Consider the following 12551-nt stretch of genomic DNA (forward strand, 5'->3'; position numbering starts at 1 on the left):
AGGACCCGGAACTGAGAATGCCCCCCCACCCCCAGAGTCTGTTATGTCCTGACCAAGAATCCCAGAATTCAAAATAGAACCCCCAGTTCCCCCTGACCTCTGCCCCAGTGAAGAGCGACCCTCCAGGGGGGTGAGGGGCCTGACCGTCCCCAGGAGGTGAGGGGCTGTGACCGTCTCCAGGAGGTGAGGGGTTGTGACCGCCCCCAGGAGGTGAGGGGCTGTGACTGCCCCCAGGAGGTGAGGGGCTGTGACTGTCCCCAGGAGGTGAGGGGCCGTGACCCTGTGACCGCCCCCCGGGGGTGTGGCCGTGACACCCCCACTCCAAGGGGCGGGGTCTGGTCATGAGGGCAGGTGGGGACACAGGCTGGGCGGAGTCGCCCGACGGAGGGGTCCTCGGGGCAGGGCGGGCAGGGCGGGCCGGGGCCACTCACCATGGACAGGTAGCACAGGTGCTGGCACACCTGGCACCTGCGCTCCGACGTCTCCAGCTGCAGCCACTTTCGAGGCTTTTTCTTGCCGTCGGCGCCGGCGCCCGAGCCATCGTGGCTGCCGTAGCGCGCGGAGGAGTGGAGGCCGGCCTCGAACAGCTGCCTCCGCTGCCGGAGCTCCGTATCCCTGCGGGCGGGCGCGGGACGTGACGGAGGGCTGCCTGGGCCGGCCTGGGCCGCCCAGCCCTGCCCGCAGGAGAGGGGGAGGGCCCCGGGGCCCCGCTCACCTGAGCTCGTCCAGAAGGGCCGAGATGGTGCTGAGGGTGGGGCCGTTCTCCTTCTTGGCCTCCGCCTGGGCGATCTGGTAGAGCAGCTTCTCCATGGAGAAGGGCTTGGCGATGTGGCGCCGCTTCATTTCCTGAAAGGCCGCCCCCGGGCAGCGTCAGCACCCCCCAGGGAGGGACAGGAAGGGGCAGCAGTGAGGGACCACCCGCCCTCAGGAAAGGGTGCCCCAAGCCCAAGGGGGGTGGATGATGGGTGGGTAGGTGGGTGGATGGATGGATGGGCGGATGGATGGATGGATGGATTGCTGGGTGGATGGGTGGATGGGTGAATGGGTGGATGGATGGGTGGATGGATGGATGGATGGATGGGTGGATGGATGGATGGATGGGTGGATGGGTGGATGGATGAATGGGTGGATGGGTGGATGGATGGATGGATGGATGGGAGGATGGGTAGATGGGTGAATGGGTGGATGGATGGGTGGGTGGATGGATGGGTGGGTGGATGGATGGATGGGTGGGTGGATGGATGGATGGATGGATGGATGGATGGATGGATGGATGGATGGATGGATGGGCGGATGGATGGATGGATGGATGGATGGATGGATGGATGGATGGATGGATGGATGGATGGGCGGATGGATGGATGGATGGATGGATGGATGGATGGATGGGTGGGTGGGTGGGTGGGTGGGTGGATGGATGGGTGGGAGGGTGTATAAGTAGATGAGTGGGTGGATGGATGATGGACGGATGAATGGATAATAGATGGGTGGATGGGGATACACGGGTGGATGGGTGGGTAGATGGATGGATGGGGATGGACGGATGGGGGATGGGTGGATGAGTGAGTGGATGATGGGTGGATGGATGACAGACAGGTGGATATGGCTGGCTTGATGGATGGGGCGGGCACACGTGTGTGTGTGCACATGTGCCCACGTGTGTGCACCCCCGTCGCAGGGCCCACCTTGGCCGTCTCGAAGCCCATGCTTGTCCACTGGGTGGTGGCGAAGTGCACGGTCTCGGAGACGCTGTAGCCGCAGCACACTTTGGACACGAAGGAGCCCGGGAAGCAGACGACGAACTGACCGCTCTGCTGCACGGTCCTGTGCACCTTGATCCCCTCCTTACACAGCACCTCCGGGGAGATCTGGGGGACACGGCCACAGGCGTCGGGCAGGCCCCAGGGCGGACTCCGGGCTCTTCCCTGGACCCGGTGACCCACCCCGGGGGCTGCCCACGCAACCCACCCTGGGGGCCGGGTCCCGGCAGAGGCTGGAGCAGGTAGCCCCGGATGCCAAGGACCAACGGGACCCCAGGGCCGGGCGGCCTGGACGCGGTACCCCATCCCGTCCTGACCCGGCCCGCGCCCGCGCCTACCATAACGTTGCTCTCCAGCATCTGCAGCCCGGGCGTGCCGTTGGCCTGCAGCAACGTGTGCACCACGTCCTCCAGCTTGTTCTCCTCCTCAGCAGGAATGCAATACCTGCGGGCGGGGGGCGGGGCGTGTGACAGGCCGCCCGCGCAGGAGCGGACAGGGGAGGCCTCGGGGCTGGAACACATGCGTCCCCCGGCCAGCCGGCAAGGGGAGCGCCCGGGACCCCCGCCCGCCCAGCCTCCCCGTCCCCCCGACAGCGAGAGAGAAGCAGCGCGAGTCACACCGCACCCGGCGGCCCCCGAGCCACCAGCGGGTCTGTCCCACAGCGCTGGGGCTGAGGGGCGTGTCCGGGGGGCCGCAGGGGATCTGAGCCCGCCCCTGCGTCTTGGGGGTGTTTCACGCTCTGGCCGCCGATCTGTGGCCTGACCCCAAGTCCCCCCTGAATCCTGCGGCGTCACTGCAGGCCTGGGGATGAGTCTGCAGGTGCCCTGATGCCGTCACATGGGGGAAACATCCGCACGGGGGGGTGCGAGGGGGTCTGCAGGTGCCCGCTCAGCAGCGCCCACTCACCAAATGCAGTCAGCACCAGTGTGTAAGTAGTCGATGTAGGGTAGGTGGTTTTGGTCCCGAGACCAGCATGAGGTAGAAAAGACCATGCCAATATTGAGCCAGGGGATAGTCACTCCTGCGGGCGAGGGGGCGGGGCGTCAGGCACTGGGGGCGGGGGGGGAGGGGGCCAGCTTGGGGCTCGGGGACGGGCAGAGCCCAGGGAGGGGTCCAGGTGTCATTTCTGCTTGGCAGAGCCCAAGGGGAGACCCTCCCGCACATGCGGGGCACCACCGCCCCCTCCCCGCCCCCCCCCGCCCCGTCAGCTGGACGCCCGGCCCCTCCCCGGCTCCCGGGAGACCCCAGGGCCAGGCCACACTCACCAGGCACAGCACCGAGGTGACGCAGGATGGACCCTGTGTTGTTGGGGAGGACGGTGAGGTTCCAGCCATGCCTGTGGGGGACACGGGGGGAGGGGGGTCACACAGGGTGCCCAGCGCCTGCAGGATGGAGGCCGGGGAGGGGCGGGGGAGGGGGAGGAGCCTCACCTGGAAAAGGGCTCTGATTTCCCCACCGGGAAGCCGCTGCCGTGCGTGTTGGTGTCCACCTTGCCGCAGTGCACGGCCACGTGGCAGTCCTTCTCCTCCACCAGCCGCCAGTACTCTTGCTGCGGGCAGAGCGGGAGCGTCAGCCGGCACGGCGGGGGCGTGGGGGGGCCACCAAGCCCCCAGGACCCCCGGGGCAGGCAGGAAGGGGAGCCCAGCTGTGTGGGGTGGGTGGACAGACGCGGGTGGGCAGGGAGTCCCGGCGGGGCCCTCGTGGGCCGTGCGGGTCAAGAGGCTCAGTGGCCGGAGCCCGAGGCCGGAAAGGAGCCCTGGGAAGCCTCGGCCCCCCGACCACTCACATCTTTACAGATGTCTGAGGTGAGGTGGGGAGGGGGGCTGGGCAGCCCCCAAGGGTCTGGACAAGGATCGGTTCCACCCCGGACACAGGATGGTGGCCACTGCAGCGCCCTTGACCACCCCGGGTATGAGACCACGAGCCAAGAGCGGCCCAAGTCCGTCACATCCCAAGTGCTGAGACTGGGCTGGGCCGGGCCGGGCGCCGAGGGACAGAGCAAGTGCTGCGCCCTGGCCTCGAAGGCTCCGGGCAGGCAGGGGCACAGGGCGGCAAGGCGCCAAGCCCGTCACACCGGAGAGGCTCGGGGGCAGGGTGCGATACGGGCCCAGGGCACCCCCACATTCAGTCGCGCAGAGACGGGGGCTCATGCCGGGGTGCACCCCGCAGACTCAAGGACATAGCGGGGGGTGCGCCTCCCCCTGCCGGAGTCCTGGTGCCTGCCCGAGGCTGCCCGGTTCCCCCCGCCCGCGGCGGGCCGACGGGGACCCTCACCTCGATCTCAGCCGGCGCGGGCTCCTTGCTAAAGCACATGTTCATGATATTCCTCGCTGTCCGATAGAACGTCGTTAAGGAAACCGACCTTCCCTGGAAGAGAACGAGGGATTCAGGCTGAGGGCTCGGCCCCCGGGAGCGGCTGCTGGGGAGGGGGTGGTCCAGGCCGGGAGCTGCGGCCCGCCCACTCTGTGCCTTCCTCTGGCCCAGGGAGGCGCCGTCCTGGAGGTGCTCACCCACCTGCCCCGGGGCCCCTTTCCCCGAGAGCAGGGACCAGCGGGGCGACCTCGGCAGGGACCCAAGCCCATCTCCACGGCCGCTCGCCTGCCCCAGCACCCCCAGCCTGGCTGTGGTCTGTGCAAATGCCATGGAGACAGCCAACTCGCAGCGGGCACCGTCCACGGGCCCAGAGCCGGGAGGCCCCACCCCACAGTGCTCCTCCCGCTGCCAGCCGGCTCGGGTCCCCGATCTCCCTGGCAAGGGCCCCCCAGCCTGTGGGGTGCCGGACTCGGGCCCGGGCAGGCCCCCAGTTCTTGCCAGGCGCGAGGACGGGGAGGTGGGGCTGGCCGAGGGGGCCTGTGGGGAGACGGGGCCCCTGGGGAGGGAGGGCAGAGCCGGCCCTGCTGCGGGGACCCTCGCGCACGCCGCTCGCGGCAGCCCGGGGAGGCCGGGGCGGGCCCGGGGGCGCCCACCTTATATATACACTTGTGGAAGTCGCTGAGGACGCCCTTGTCCTCCTCCTCCTCCTTCACCACCTCCTTTTCCTGAGCAAAGAGTCGCCGGCGGCCTGTCTTCGGCGGGGCCTGCCCCGCCCCCTTGAGCTTGCTGCGGAAGCCGTTGCGGGGCGCCACGCCCTGGACGAGCCCGTTCTTGGGCTCGAAGCGGGGCAGCGGGTGGAACTGGTGGGGGTCGTGCTCCGTGTGGCCCTCCAGGGGCCCCTTCCGCCGCTCCAGGCTCTCCTTCTCCAGGAGCACCTCCTTCTCGAGGCGCCGGTGCTCCTCGGGGGACAGCGAGTCGTAGGAGAGCAGGTACTGGCAGTAGGCCTCCTGCAGCTTGGCCAGGCGGTCCTGGGCCGTGCGCGGGATGCGCAGCATGTCGGCCAGCTTGTTCCACTTCTTGAGGTCCGTCACCTGCTGCATGCCGCCCATCTCGTTGATCAGCCGGAAAAAGCAGGCCAGGTCGAGCTCGCATCCTCCTGCGGCGGGGAGAAGGCGGGGGCGTCAGCGTGGGAAGGGCCCCCCATCCCCACCCCGCACCCCCCACCCCAGCACGGGGCTCTGGCTGCGGGAGAGGCACGGACGGTGGGGCAGCGGCCCTGCGGGTGACTCGATGGCAGGCAGGCACGGGGACAGCACCCCGAGGGGCTCCACGGGACAAGGAGCTCGGGGAGAACACTCCCCACACAGTGCTCATGCTACCAGCCCCTGCTGGCGCACACAGCACGTCTCATTTCTGCCTCCTCCCCGCCCCCGCTCCAGGGCACTGGGCGCTGGTCAGGGGACGTTCACGCCCCTCGTCCGTCGTTCCTTCTACCCAGAAGGCTGCGCTGGCCTGTATTCCCGCACCCCGGCCGCATCACAGAACCACAGCCGCCTCTCCCGCCTGCTGGGGGGCTGCCCTGGGTGGGCTGGAGCTGGGGGCCGGGCGCCAATCCCTGAAGGCGGCTGCGACCCAGTGACACCAGCACCGGGAGGGGAGCATCCCGGGCGCCCGGAGAGCGGGGGCTGGGAGGGCCTCTGGGACACGTGTGCATGTGTGTGTGCGTGTGTGTATTGCACACCTGCTGGCTGTGGCCTCTGTGGAGCCTGGTGTGTGTGTGCATGTAATTGTGTACGCACACGCTATGCAAATCTTGTGTGAGGCATGCGTGTGTGCATGAGTAGTGAGATCTGCTTGCTAGTCTGCAAGTGTGCACAGATGTGCTCACGGTGACCTGTACATGCATGCACATACCTGCCATTCTGCGGCGTGTGTGTGTGTGTGTGTGTGCGCGCGCGCATCTGCCCGCCCATGCCCAGGAAGCAGCCGTGGGGGAGGGGCCCTGTACCACAGCCCGGGGCTCCGGCCACTCCAGGCTCCGGGCCAGCACTTGCAGAACGGAGTCCAGGGAGCGTGTGACTGCACGCCGGGCTGACTGGATACCCCTCGTGTGTCCTGTGGACGCCCAGGACCCAGCAGGACACCCAGACAGACCATGTCACCTCCCAGCCTCCTCTCCCGCCACCGCAGCCTGCTCAGTGCCAGGTCGGGGAGCGGCTGGGCGGGGCCTGGGGGGCAGCGGGCGACTCCCCAGCTTCACCCACTGCGGGGCAGAGACTCAGCCACCCCCTGGGGCCTTTCTCCTCTCGCTCCCCCACGCCCCACAGGCGCGCAGGGCTATGGGGGCCCGGGGACATCGGGGCTGGCCGGCACTACCGAGCACCGCTGGGCCCTCGCAGACCCTGCCCGCCCAGCACCGCCCACAGGCCCTCGCTGACCCCGCCCACTCAGCACCGCCCACGGGCCATCCCTGCCGCCACCTGCCCAGCTCTGGCCACGGGGACACAGAGGTGGCACTGCGGCTGGGCCTCAGCAGCTCGCAGCTCCTGTCCCTTCCCGGAGTAGCCCGGGAACTCTTTGTGGGTGGCACATGTGGGACGCAGCTGCCCTCGGGGAGAGACGGGTGCAGCCCTGAGGGAGGGTGCCCCGGGATCCCCCCAAACACTCACTCGGGGGAGCCGGGAGTCCTGCAGAAGGGCTCAGGGGGTCCTGCACGGAGCAGCTCTGACTGGGGAAGGGGGCGGGGGGGGGGGGGGAACACTAAGACACACTGGGATAGGCTGAAGCTCTGGGAAAGGGCGGGAAGCCGCCCGGAGAAGCAACGAGCTGCCATGCACACGAGCCCAGGGCGGGCAAGCGTCTAAGCACAAGGTGCCCCCACTGACGTCTCAATGGCCGGGAGGCGGCGGCGGGGGGGGGGGGGGGGGGGGGGGCCTGGACTGGGAGGCCGGGGGGGGGGGGGGGGCTGGACTGGGAGGCCCAGGGGGTGGCCGGGAGCAAGGCCCCGGGGCACGGCGCCTCACCGATGAGCGGGAGCTCGTCCATGGTGATGCCCTGAGACCTGAGGTGCTTCTTGATGCAGGCCAGCCGCTGCACGTTGGGGCCCCAGCGCCGGCCCAGCTTGTGGATGTGCTGGATCTGCGTGACGAAGCGCATCTCGTCGTTGAGCTTGCACTCGGGGCGCCAGTCGGGCGGCGGGATCACCCTGCACATGCCGAACTTCTCCACCTGAGCGCGCACCGACTCGATGTAGACCAGCGGGTCGTGGAACTCCTTGGCCGAGGGCCGCAGCACGGGGATCTCGGCCATGGGCGCCCAGCCCGCCCGGCCGCCCGGCTTCTCGGCCTTGGCCGGCGCCTCGTGAGGCTTGTGCAAGGGCTCCGGTTGCGAGGTAGAACGATTTTCACAGGGGGCGCCGGCCGCCGGCCCGTGTGCTTGTCTGCCGGCCGCGCTCTTGGCGGCCGTGGCCGTGGCCCGCTTGGGCCGGCTCCGTTCCGAGCTCCGCTCAGCCGCTTCCTTCTTCCCGTGGCTGCTCAGTGGGGTTTTCTCCGGGGGGGCTGGGGTCGCTGCCGCCGCCGCTGCCGCCGCCTTCCTGCCGGGGGCTTCAGCGGGGCTGGCCGCCCCTTTCATCTTCTTGGGGGGCGACTGCGGCTTCTCGGCCTGCTGCTGTGCCTCTTCCAGTCTCCGCTTGGAATTCCGCAGCCCCTCCCGCAGCTGCCGCCCCCCCACCTCCTTAGTGCATGACTTTGGGTTCAACCTGCCGCTGACCTTGAGGCCGTTGACGGCGGGCCCGGCGGCCTTGGACGCCCCCCCGAGGGATAGCACCTGTTTACGGGTTTTTGCATTGCTACTTTCAGTTTTCCCTGAGATTGTGTGGTTGACAGCGGAACTGGGCTTGTGGTGAGTGGGTTTGGTTTCCTTGACCAGTTCTCTCTTGGCTTTGGTGTATGTGACAGTCCCCTTGGTCACCGTGGCCGTGTACTTCACAGTTTTGGACGGTGAAGGTCTGACTTCGCGTATCTTTTTGGCACTGGTTGCGTTTGTACCCAGAGATGACATTCGAGTGACTCCATTTACCTTAGAGACCTGCGGGGGTGGCAGAGGAGAGAAGCGGAGTGAGTGTCTGCAGGGGCGTGGCCCGTCCCTCCCGGCAGCCGCTCCCCGCCCTGAGACCCTGAGTGATGCCAGGCACCGCCTCTTGCCACAGGGGGGCTCAAGGGAGAAGCACCGTGGGGTCCAGCGCCCACACTCGCTCCCAGCTCCTGGGGGCAGCGGTTGCTCCAGCTCTCCCTCAGGGGGCAGCTGCCGGGGCCTGCACCCAGGAGAGCAAAGGTGCGGCCCCCTGCAGCCCCCCAGAGTGTCGCCCATGGGATTCCTGGGTGCACCTGATGCCCGTGCCATGGTGCAAACAGGACGCGGCACATGTGGTACAGACCAGACACGTGAACATGGTGCAGGCCGGATGTGGCCTACACGGCCGACTAGATACGGCCGACGGGGTACAGACCCGGTGTGGTGTTATGTGCTGTACCACACAGCATACACGTGGTGCAGCCAGGATGTGGCGTACGTGGTACAGAGTGGACGTGGCATGTACGGTATAGACTAGAAGTGGTGTCGCCGGTACAGATCAGACGTGGCACATGTGGTACAGACTGGACAGGGCATCTGTGGTACAGACCGGATGTGGACTACATGGTTCGGACCGGATGTGGAGCATGCGTGATACAGACCAGACGTGGCATACGTGGGACCGGCTGGACGCAGTGTACGTGGGATGCAGTGTACATGGGATGCAGTGTACGTGGGATGAGAGTGTACATGGGATGCAGTGTACGTGGGATGCAGTGTACGTGGGATGCAGTGTACGTGGGATGGAGTGTACGTGGGATGCAGTGTACGTGAGATGCAGTGTACGTGGGATGCAGTGTACGTGGCAGAGACTGGATGTGGGGACACTGAGAAGCCACTTTACGTGGAACCGGCTGGGTGCCAAGACCCGGACAGAACTTAGGCGGGATCGGGAGGACCTGCTGGCTCTTGGCTGAAGTCGCCTCAGGTGGGATCGGGGGGAGGGGGCCTGGAGGACTCCGGGGGGAGCTGTACCAGGGGCGGGTGGGGAACCCAAATCCCTCAGATGATATCAAACACCCCGGGGACGGGAAACGGGGAGCACAGGCTGCCGGCACACCTCTTCCCTGGGGGCTCTCTTCCCGTGCCACCTCTGTGAGGTACCCTGGGGGTATTTCTGACTTTTGCCCAAATTTGGTCCCCCCGGGGCGCTCAGGTTACCCCTGGGGGCCGCCTTTGAGCTCCCACCCCGTGTCTCAGCCCCCCTCCTGGTCCCGGGAATGCAGCCGTCACGCCCTTGGGTCCCACTAGAGGGAGCCCGTGAGTCGGACACTGGCTGGCTTGAGGCGGCAGGAGAAAGGAGAAAGGAAGCTCCGCGTCCCTAATGTCCTCGTGTCCCCGTGTCCTGGGAGTCGGGCCTGAGAGTGTGCAAGGGGCAGAGTCTGGGACAACTGGCTCTGTTGGGCAGCGAGGGAAGGGCCCGGCCCCGGGTTCGAGAAAAGGAGACTTGGGCCCCAAGTGGCGGTGGGCGGAGCTGTCACTTGTCCACCCACACAGGGGTCCGGGGTCTGTGGAGTGGGGAGAGCAAGCTCGTGGCCATCTCCCGCGTCCACGGCGTCACGGGCTCAGACACAGCGGGACACAGCACTGTCGGCCCGCCTCGGGGACCAGCGGGCACCCATCACCTGCGTGTTCCTAGCTCGCCCTCCGGAATGTGAGGCCACCCACCCCGGGGAGCGTCTCGTGTCTGGTCCTCGAGCCCGTGGCAGGGGCCGCACCTCACACACTTCGGGGTGGCTCCAGGTGCCAGCTGGCCTGCTGCGGCCTCGAAACGTGCTGTGCGCGCGGGGGGGGGGGTGTCTTTCTTCAGGAGTGGAATCGTAGCTGACCTCGGATCCTGAGCCAGAGGACCACACCCCCCCACCCCACAGTGGGTTTGTGCCCAGTGTGGCCAGAGCACAGGGCCCAGCCCGCCTGCTGGACCTGGGAACGTCTCTGGTTTCACGTCACTCGACAGATGCACAGCCCCGGGGAGAGCCAGGTCATGCCAAGGGGGCCTTTCGGTCATCGTGGGCAATACCAGGCAGTGTTAAAGGCACGGGAGGTGGGGGGGAAGGCTCGGGAGCAACAGGGAGGCATGAGCCCCCTGCCCGGGGCCCCCTGCCTTTCCTTTCAGCTGCCCCAGAGTCTGCCCACCCTCTGGGTCCTCTCCTGCAGCTCAACTCGGGAACGGCCGGATTCTAACCCTGAGCAGGAGCAAGTTCAAGGGCACCGGCGCTTTGCATCCACGGGCCCGATTTTCCGGGGCCTTGGCTAAGGGGTGTGTGACAGTCTCACAAGGACAGTTTCAGCTCTCACCTACCATCCCCGTGAGAGGGCGCAGGCAAGGCTGGCCCCGTGAGGGCGCGGGCCCCACAAAGGTCAATAGCTCAACTCAGAGCCCAGCTGGAACAAGGGGCTAAACTGGCCCCCGGGAGAACAGTGGGAGAGTGTGTGTGTGTGTGTGTGCACTGTGTGTGTGTGTGTGTGTGTGTGTGTGTGTGTGTGTGTACAGCTGGATGGTGTGAGTATGTGCATAGCCGTGTGTGTGTGTGTGTACAGCTGGATGGTGTGAGTATGTGCACAGCCGTGTGTGTGTGTGTGTGTGTGTGTGTGTGTGTGTGTACATACAGCAGGAGGGTGTGTGTGTCAGATTCCGGGAATACTCCGGGGCCTTTGTCACCAAGTCGGAGGGGAGTCTCGAGTCCCTCTGGTCGGCTGCGCTGGTCCAGCCTCACTGGGTCGGGTCAGCGAGATGAGGAGACGGGCTGTGTGGTCCAGGTGACACTCCCACCCCTGCGGCACCCCCCAGCGCTCTGAAGCCAGCACACCCGGGGCCAGTCCTGAGCCCGTGTCTGTCGAACAGATGTGGCCACGTTCCTGAGACAGGGAACCCACAGACCGAGCACCCGCGCCTCCTGGGCCCCGTGACCAGGCCCAGTGCTGGAGGGAGCATTAACAACTCGTGGCAAGGGCCCGGGGTCCACTCATACCTGGGGCCTCGGCGGTGAAGGACCTCGGGGTCTGCTGGGGACACCCCCACCCCAAATGCTGCCAGCAAGTCCTCTATGAGTCCCAGCCGGAGATGAACACCCAGTGAGGCTCGGCCCCGCACACACGGGCCGGTGTCCCCCAGCGGCCAGCTGTCTCCCGACCCCGCATCACCGCAGGGCTCAGGCCTTGGACGGGAACCCCAGAGGCCGGCACCGGCAGAGGCCAGCACGGCCGGGCTGTCGACAGAGGCAGTTGGGGGCGGGGGGACCCCCAGGGGCTGTGTGGGGGGATGCAAGTGGGGGCAGCCTAAGGGGTGCACATGCAGATGTGTGTGGGAGCACGTGGGGTATCTGCAGAGTCTATGTATGTGGGTGCATGTGGAGTGTATGCAGGGTACATGTGGGGTATATGTAGGGAGGGTGTGGAGTCCATGTGGGTGTATATGAGTGCAAGTGGGGTGTATGCAGGTGCATGGGGATTATGTGGGACATGTGAGGTGTATGCAGATGCATGTGTGGTGTATGTAGGTGTGGGGGGTATATGTGGGTGCATGTGGGGTATATGAAGTCTGTGTGGATGTATGTGGGGACATCTGTGGTGTATGTAGGTTCATGGGATATATGTGGGGTATATGTGGGGTGTGTGTGGATGCACGTGTGGTGTACACAGGTACACAGGGTGTATGCAGGACATATGTGGGAGGGGTTGTGGGTGTATGCAGATGCATGTGTGGTGTATGTGGGTGCATGGGGTGGGTGTGGGGAGGCGTGGTGTGCGGACCCTCAGGGCAGGGTCCACAAGCCCCTGAGAAGGCCCGTCCCATTGCGGCAGGGCCTCTCCTGTCACATGAGAAACCCCAGGAGGGGACAGACTGCCCCGACCACCCGCATGCTGCCAGGGCCGGGCCCCATGACGTGTTTCCCCACCCCGACCCTGGCCCCCAGACTCGTCTGCACCAGGGAAGGGGCAGCCGCCTCCCTGTCACCGCCCACGATGGGCGGGACGCATCCCGGTGGGCCTGTGGGCGGCCTGGGGTCTCCCCCATCTCCCTGCCCCCCACCTTCCAAGCGCACGAACCTGTTTCCGTAAGTCCTGAGCCGACCGATGCAGAGGGGGGTGGTGGTGGTTGGCGGCGGGCCCCTTGGCCAAGGAGCCCGTGGAGGGGGCCGCTGGGGGGTGGCTGGCGGGAGCCTGCTCCCTCCGGCCGTCCGCCCGCTGGTCACTGTGCTTCTCCTTCCCGGGAGTGGCCTCTTTGCTCCTGTGTTTCTGAACAGGCTCCTTCTCCCGCGACGATCTGCTGGAACCATTGAACACTGGGAGGAAGGAGGAGAGGGGGGACGGTCACGCCACGTCCCGGCCCGACGGCGCGGTGAC

General features: G+C 66.9%; 1 protein-coding gene across 3 annotated transcripts in view; it reads right to left on the reverse strand.

Annotated features, from left to right (window-relative positions):
* JARID2 (jumonji and AT-rich interaction domain containing 2) overlaps positions 1 to 12551 on the reverse strand; it is a 224763-nt gene that overhangs the window by 3004 nt on the left and 209208 nt on the right. For all 3 annotated transcript variants that reach the window (XM_055129559.1, XM_055129558.1, XM_055129560.1), the window contains 11 exons: positions 12255 to 12490; positions 7097 to 8159; positions 4727 to 5229; positions 4035 to 4127; positions 3191 to 3309; positions 3026 to 3096; positions 2667 to 2781; positions 2099 to 2204; positions 1686 to 1868; positions 716 to 846; positions 432 to 615 (listed from right to left, as the gene is read on the reverse strand). In XM_055129559.1, coding sequence (XP_054985534.1) covers positions 432 to 615; positions 716 to 846; positions 1686 to 1868; positions 2099 to 2204; positions 2667 to 2781; positions 3026 to 3096; positions 3191 to 3309; positions 4035 to 4127; positions 4727 to 5229; positions 7097 to 8159; positions 12255 to 12490 — 2804 coding nt within the window. The remainder of the gene's footprint in view (positions 1 to 431; positions 616 to 715; positions 847 to 1685; positions 1869 to 2098; positions 2205 to 2666; positions 2782 to 3025; positions 3097 to 3190; positions 3310 to 4034; positions 4128 to 4726; positions 5230 to 7096; positions 8160 to 12254; positions 12491 to 12551) is intronic.

The sequence above is a fragment of the Sorex araneus genome, chromosome 2, assembly GCF_027595985.1.
Source record: "Sorex araneus isolate mSorAra2 chromosome 2, mSorAra2.pri, whole genome shotgun sequence".
In the NCBI taxonomy this organism is placed as follows: domain Eukaryota; kingdom Metazoa; phylum Chordata; class Mammalia; order Eulipotyphla; family Soricidae; genus Sorex; species Sorex araneus.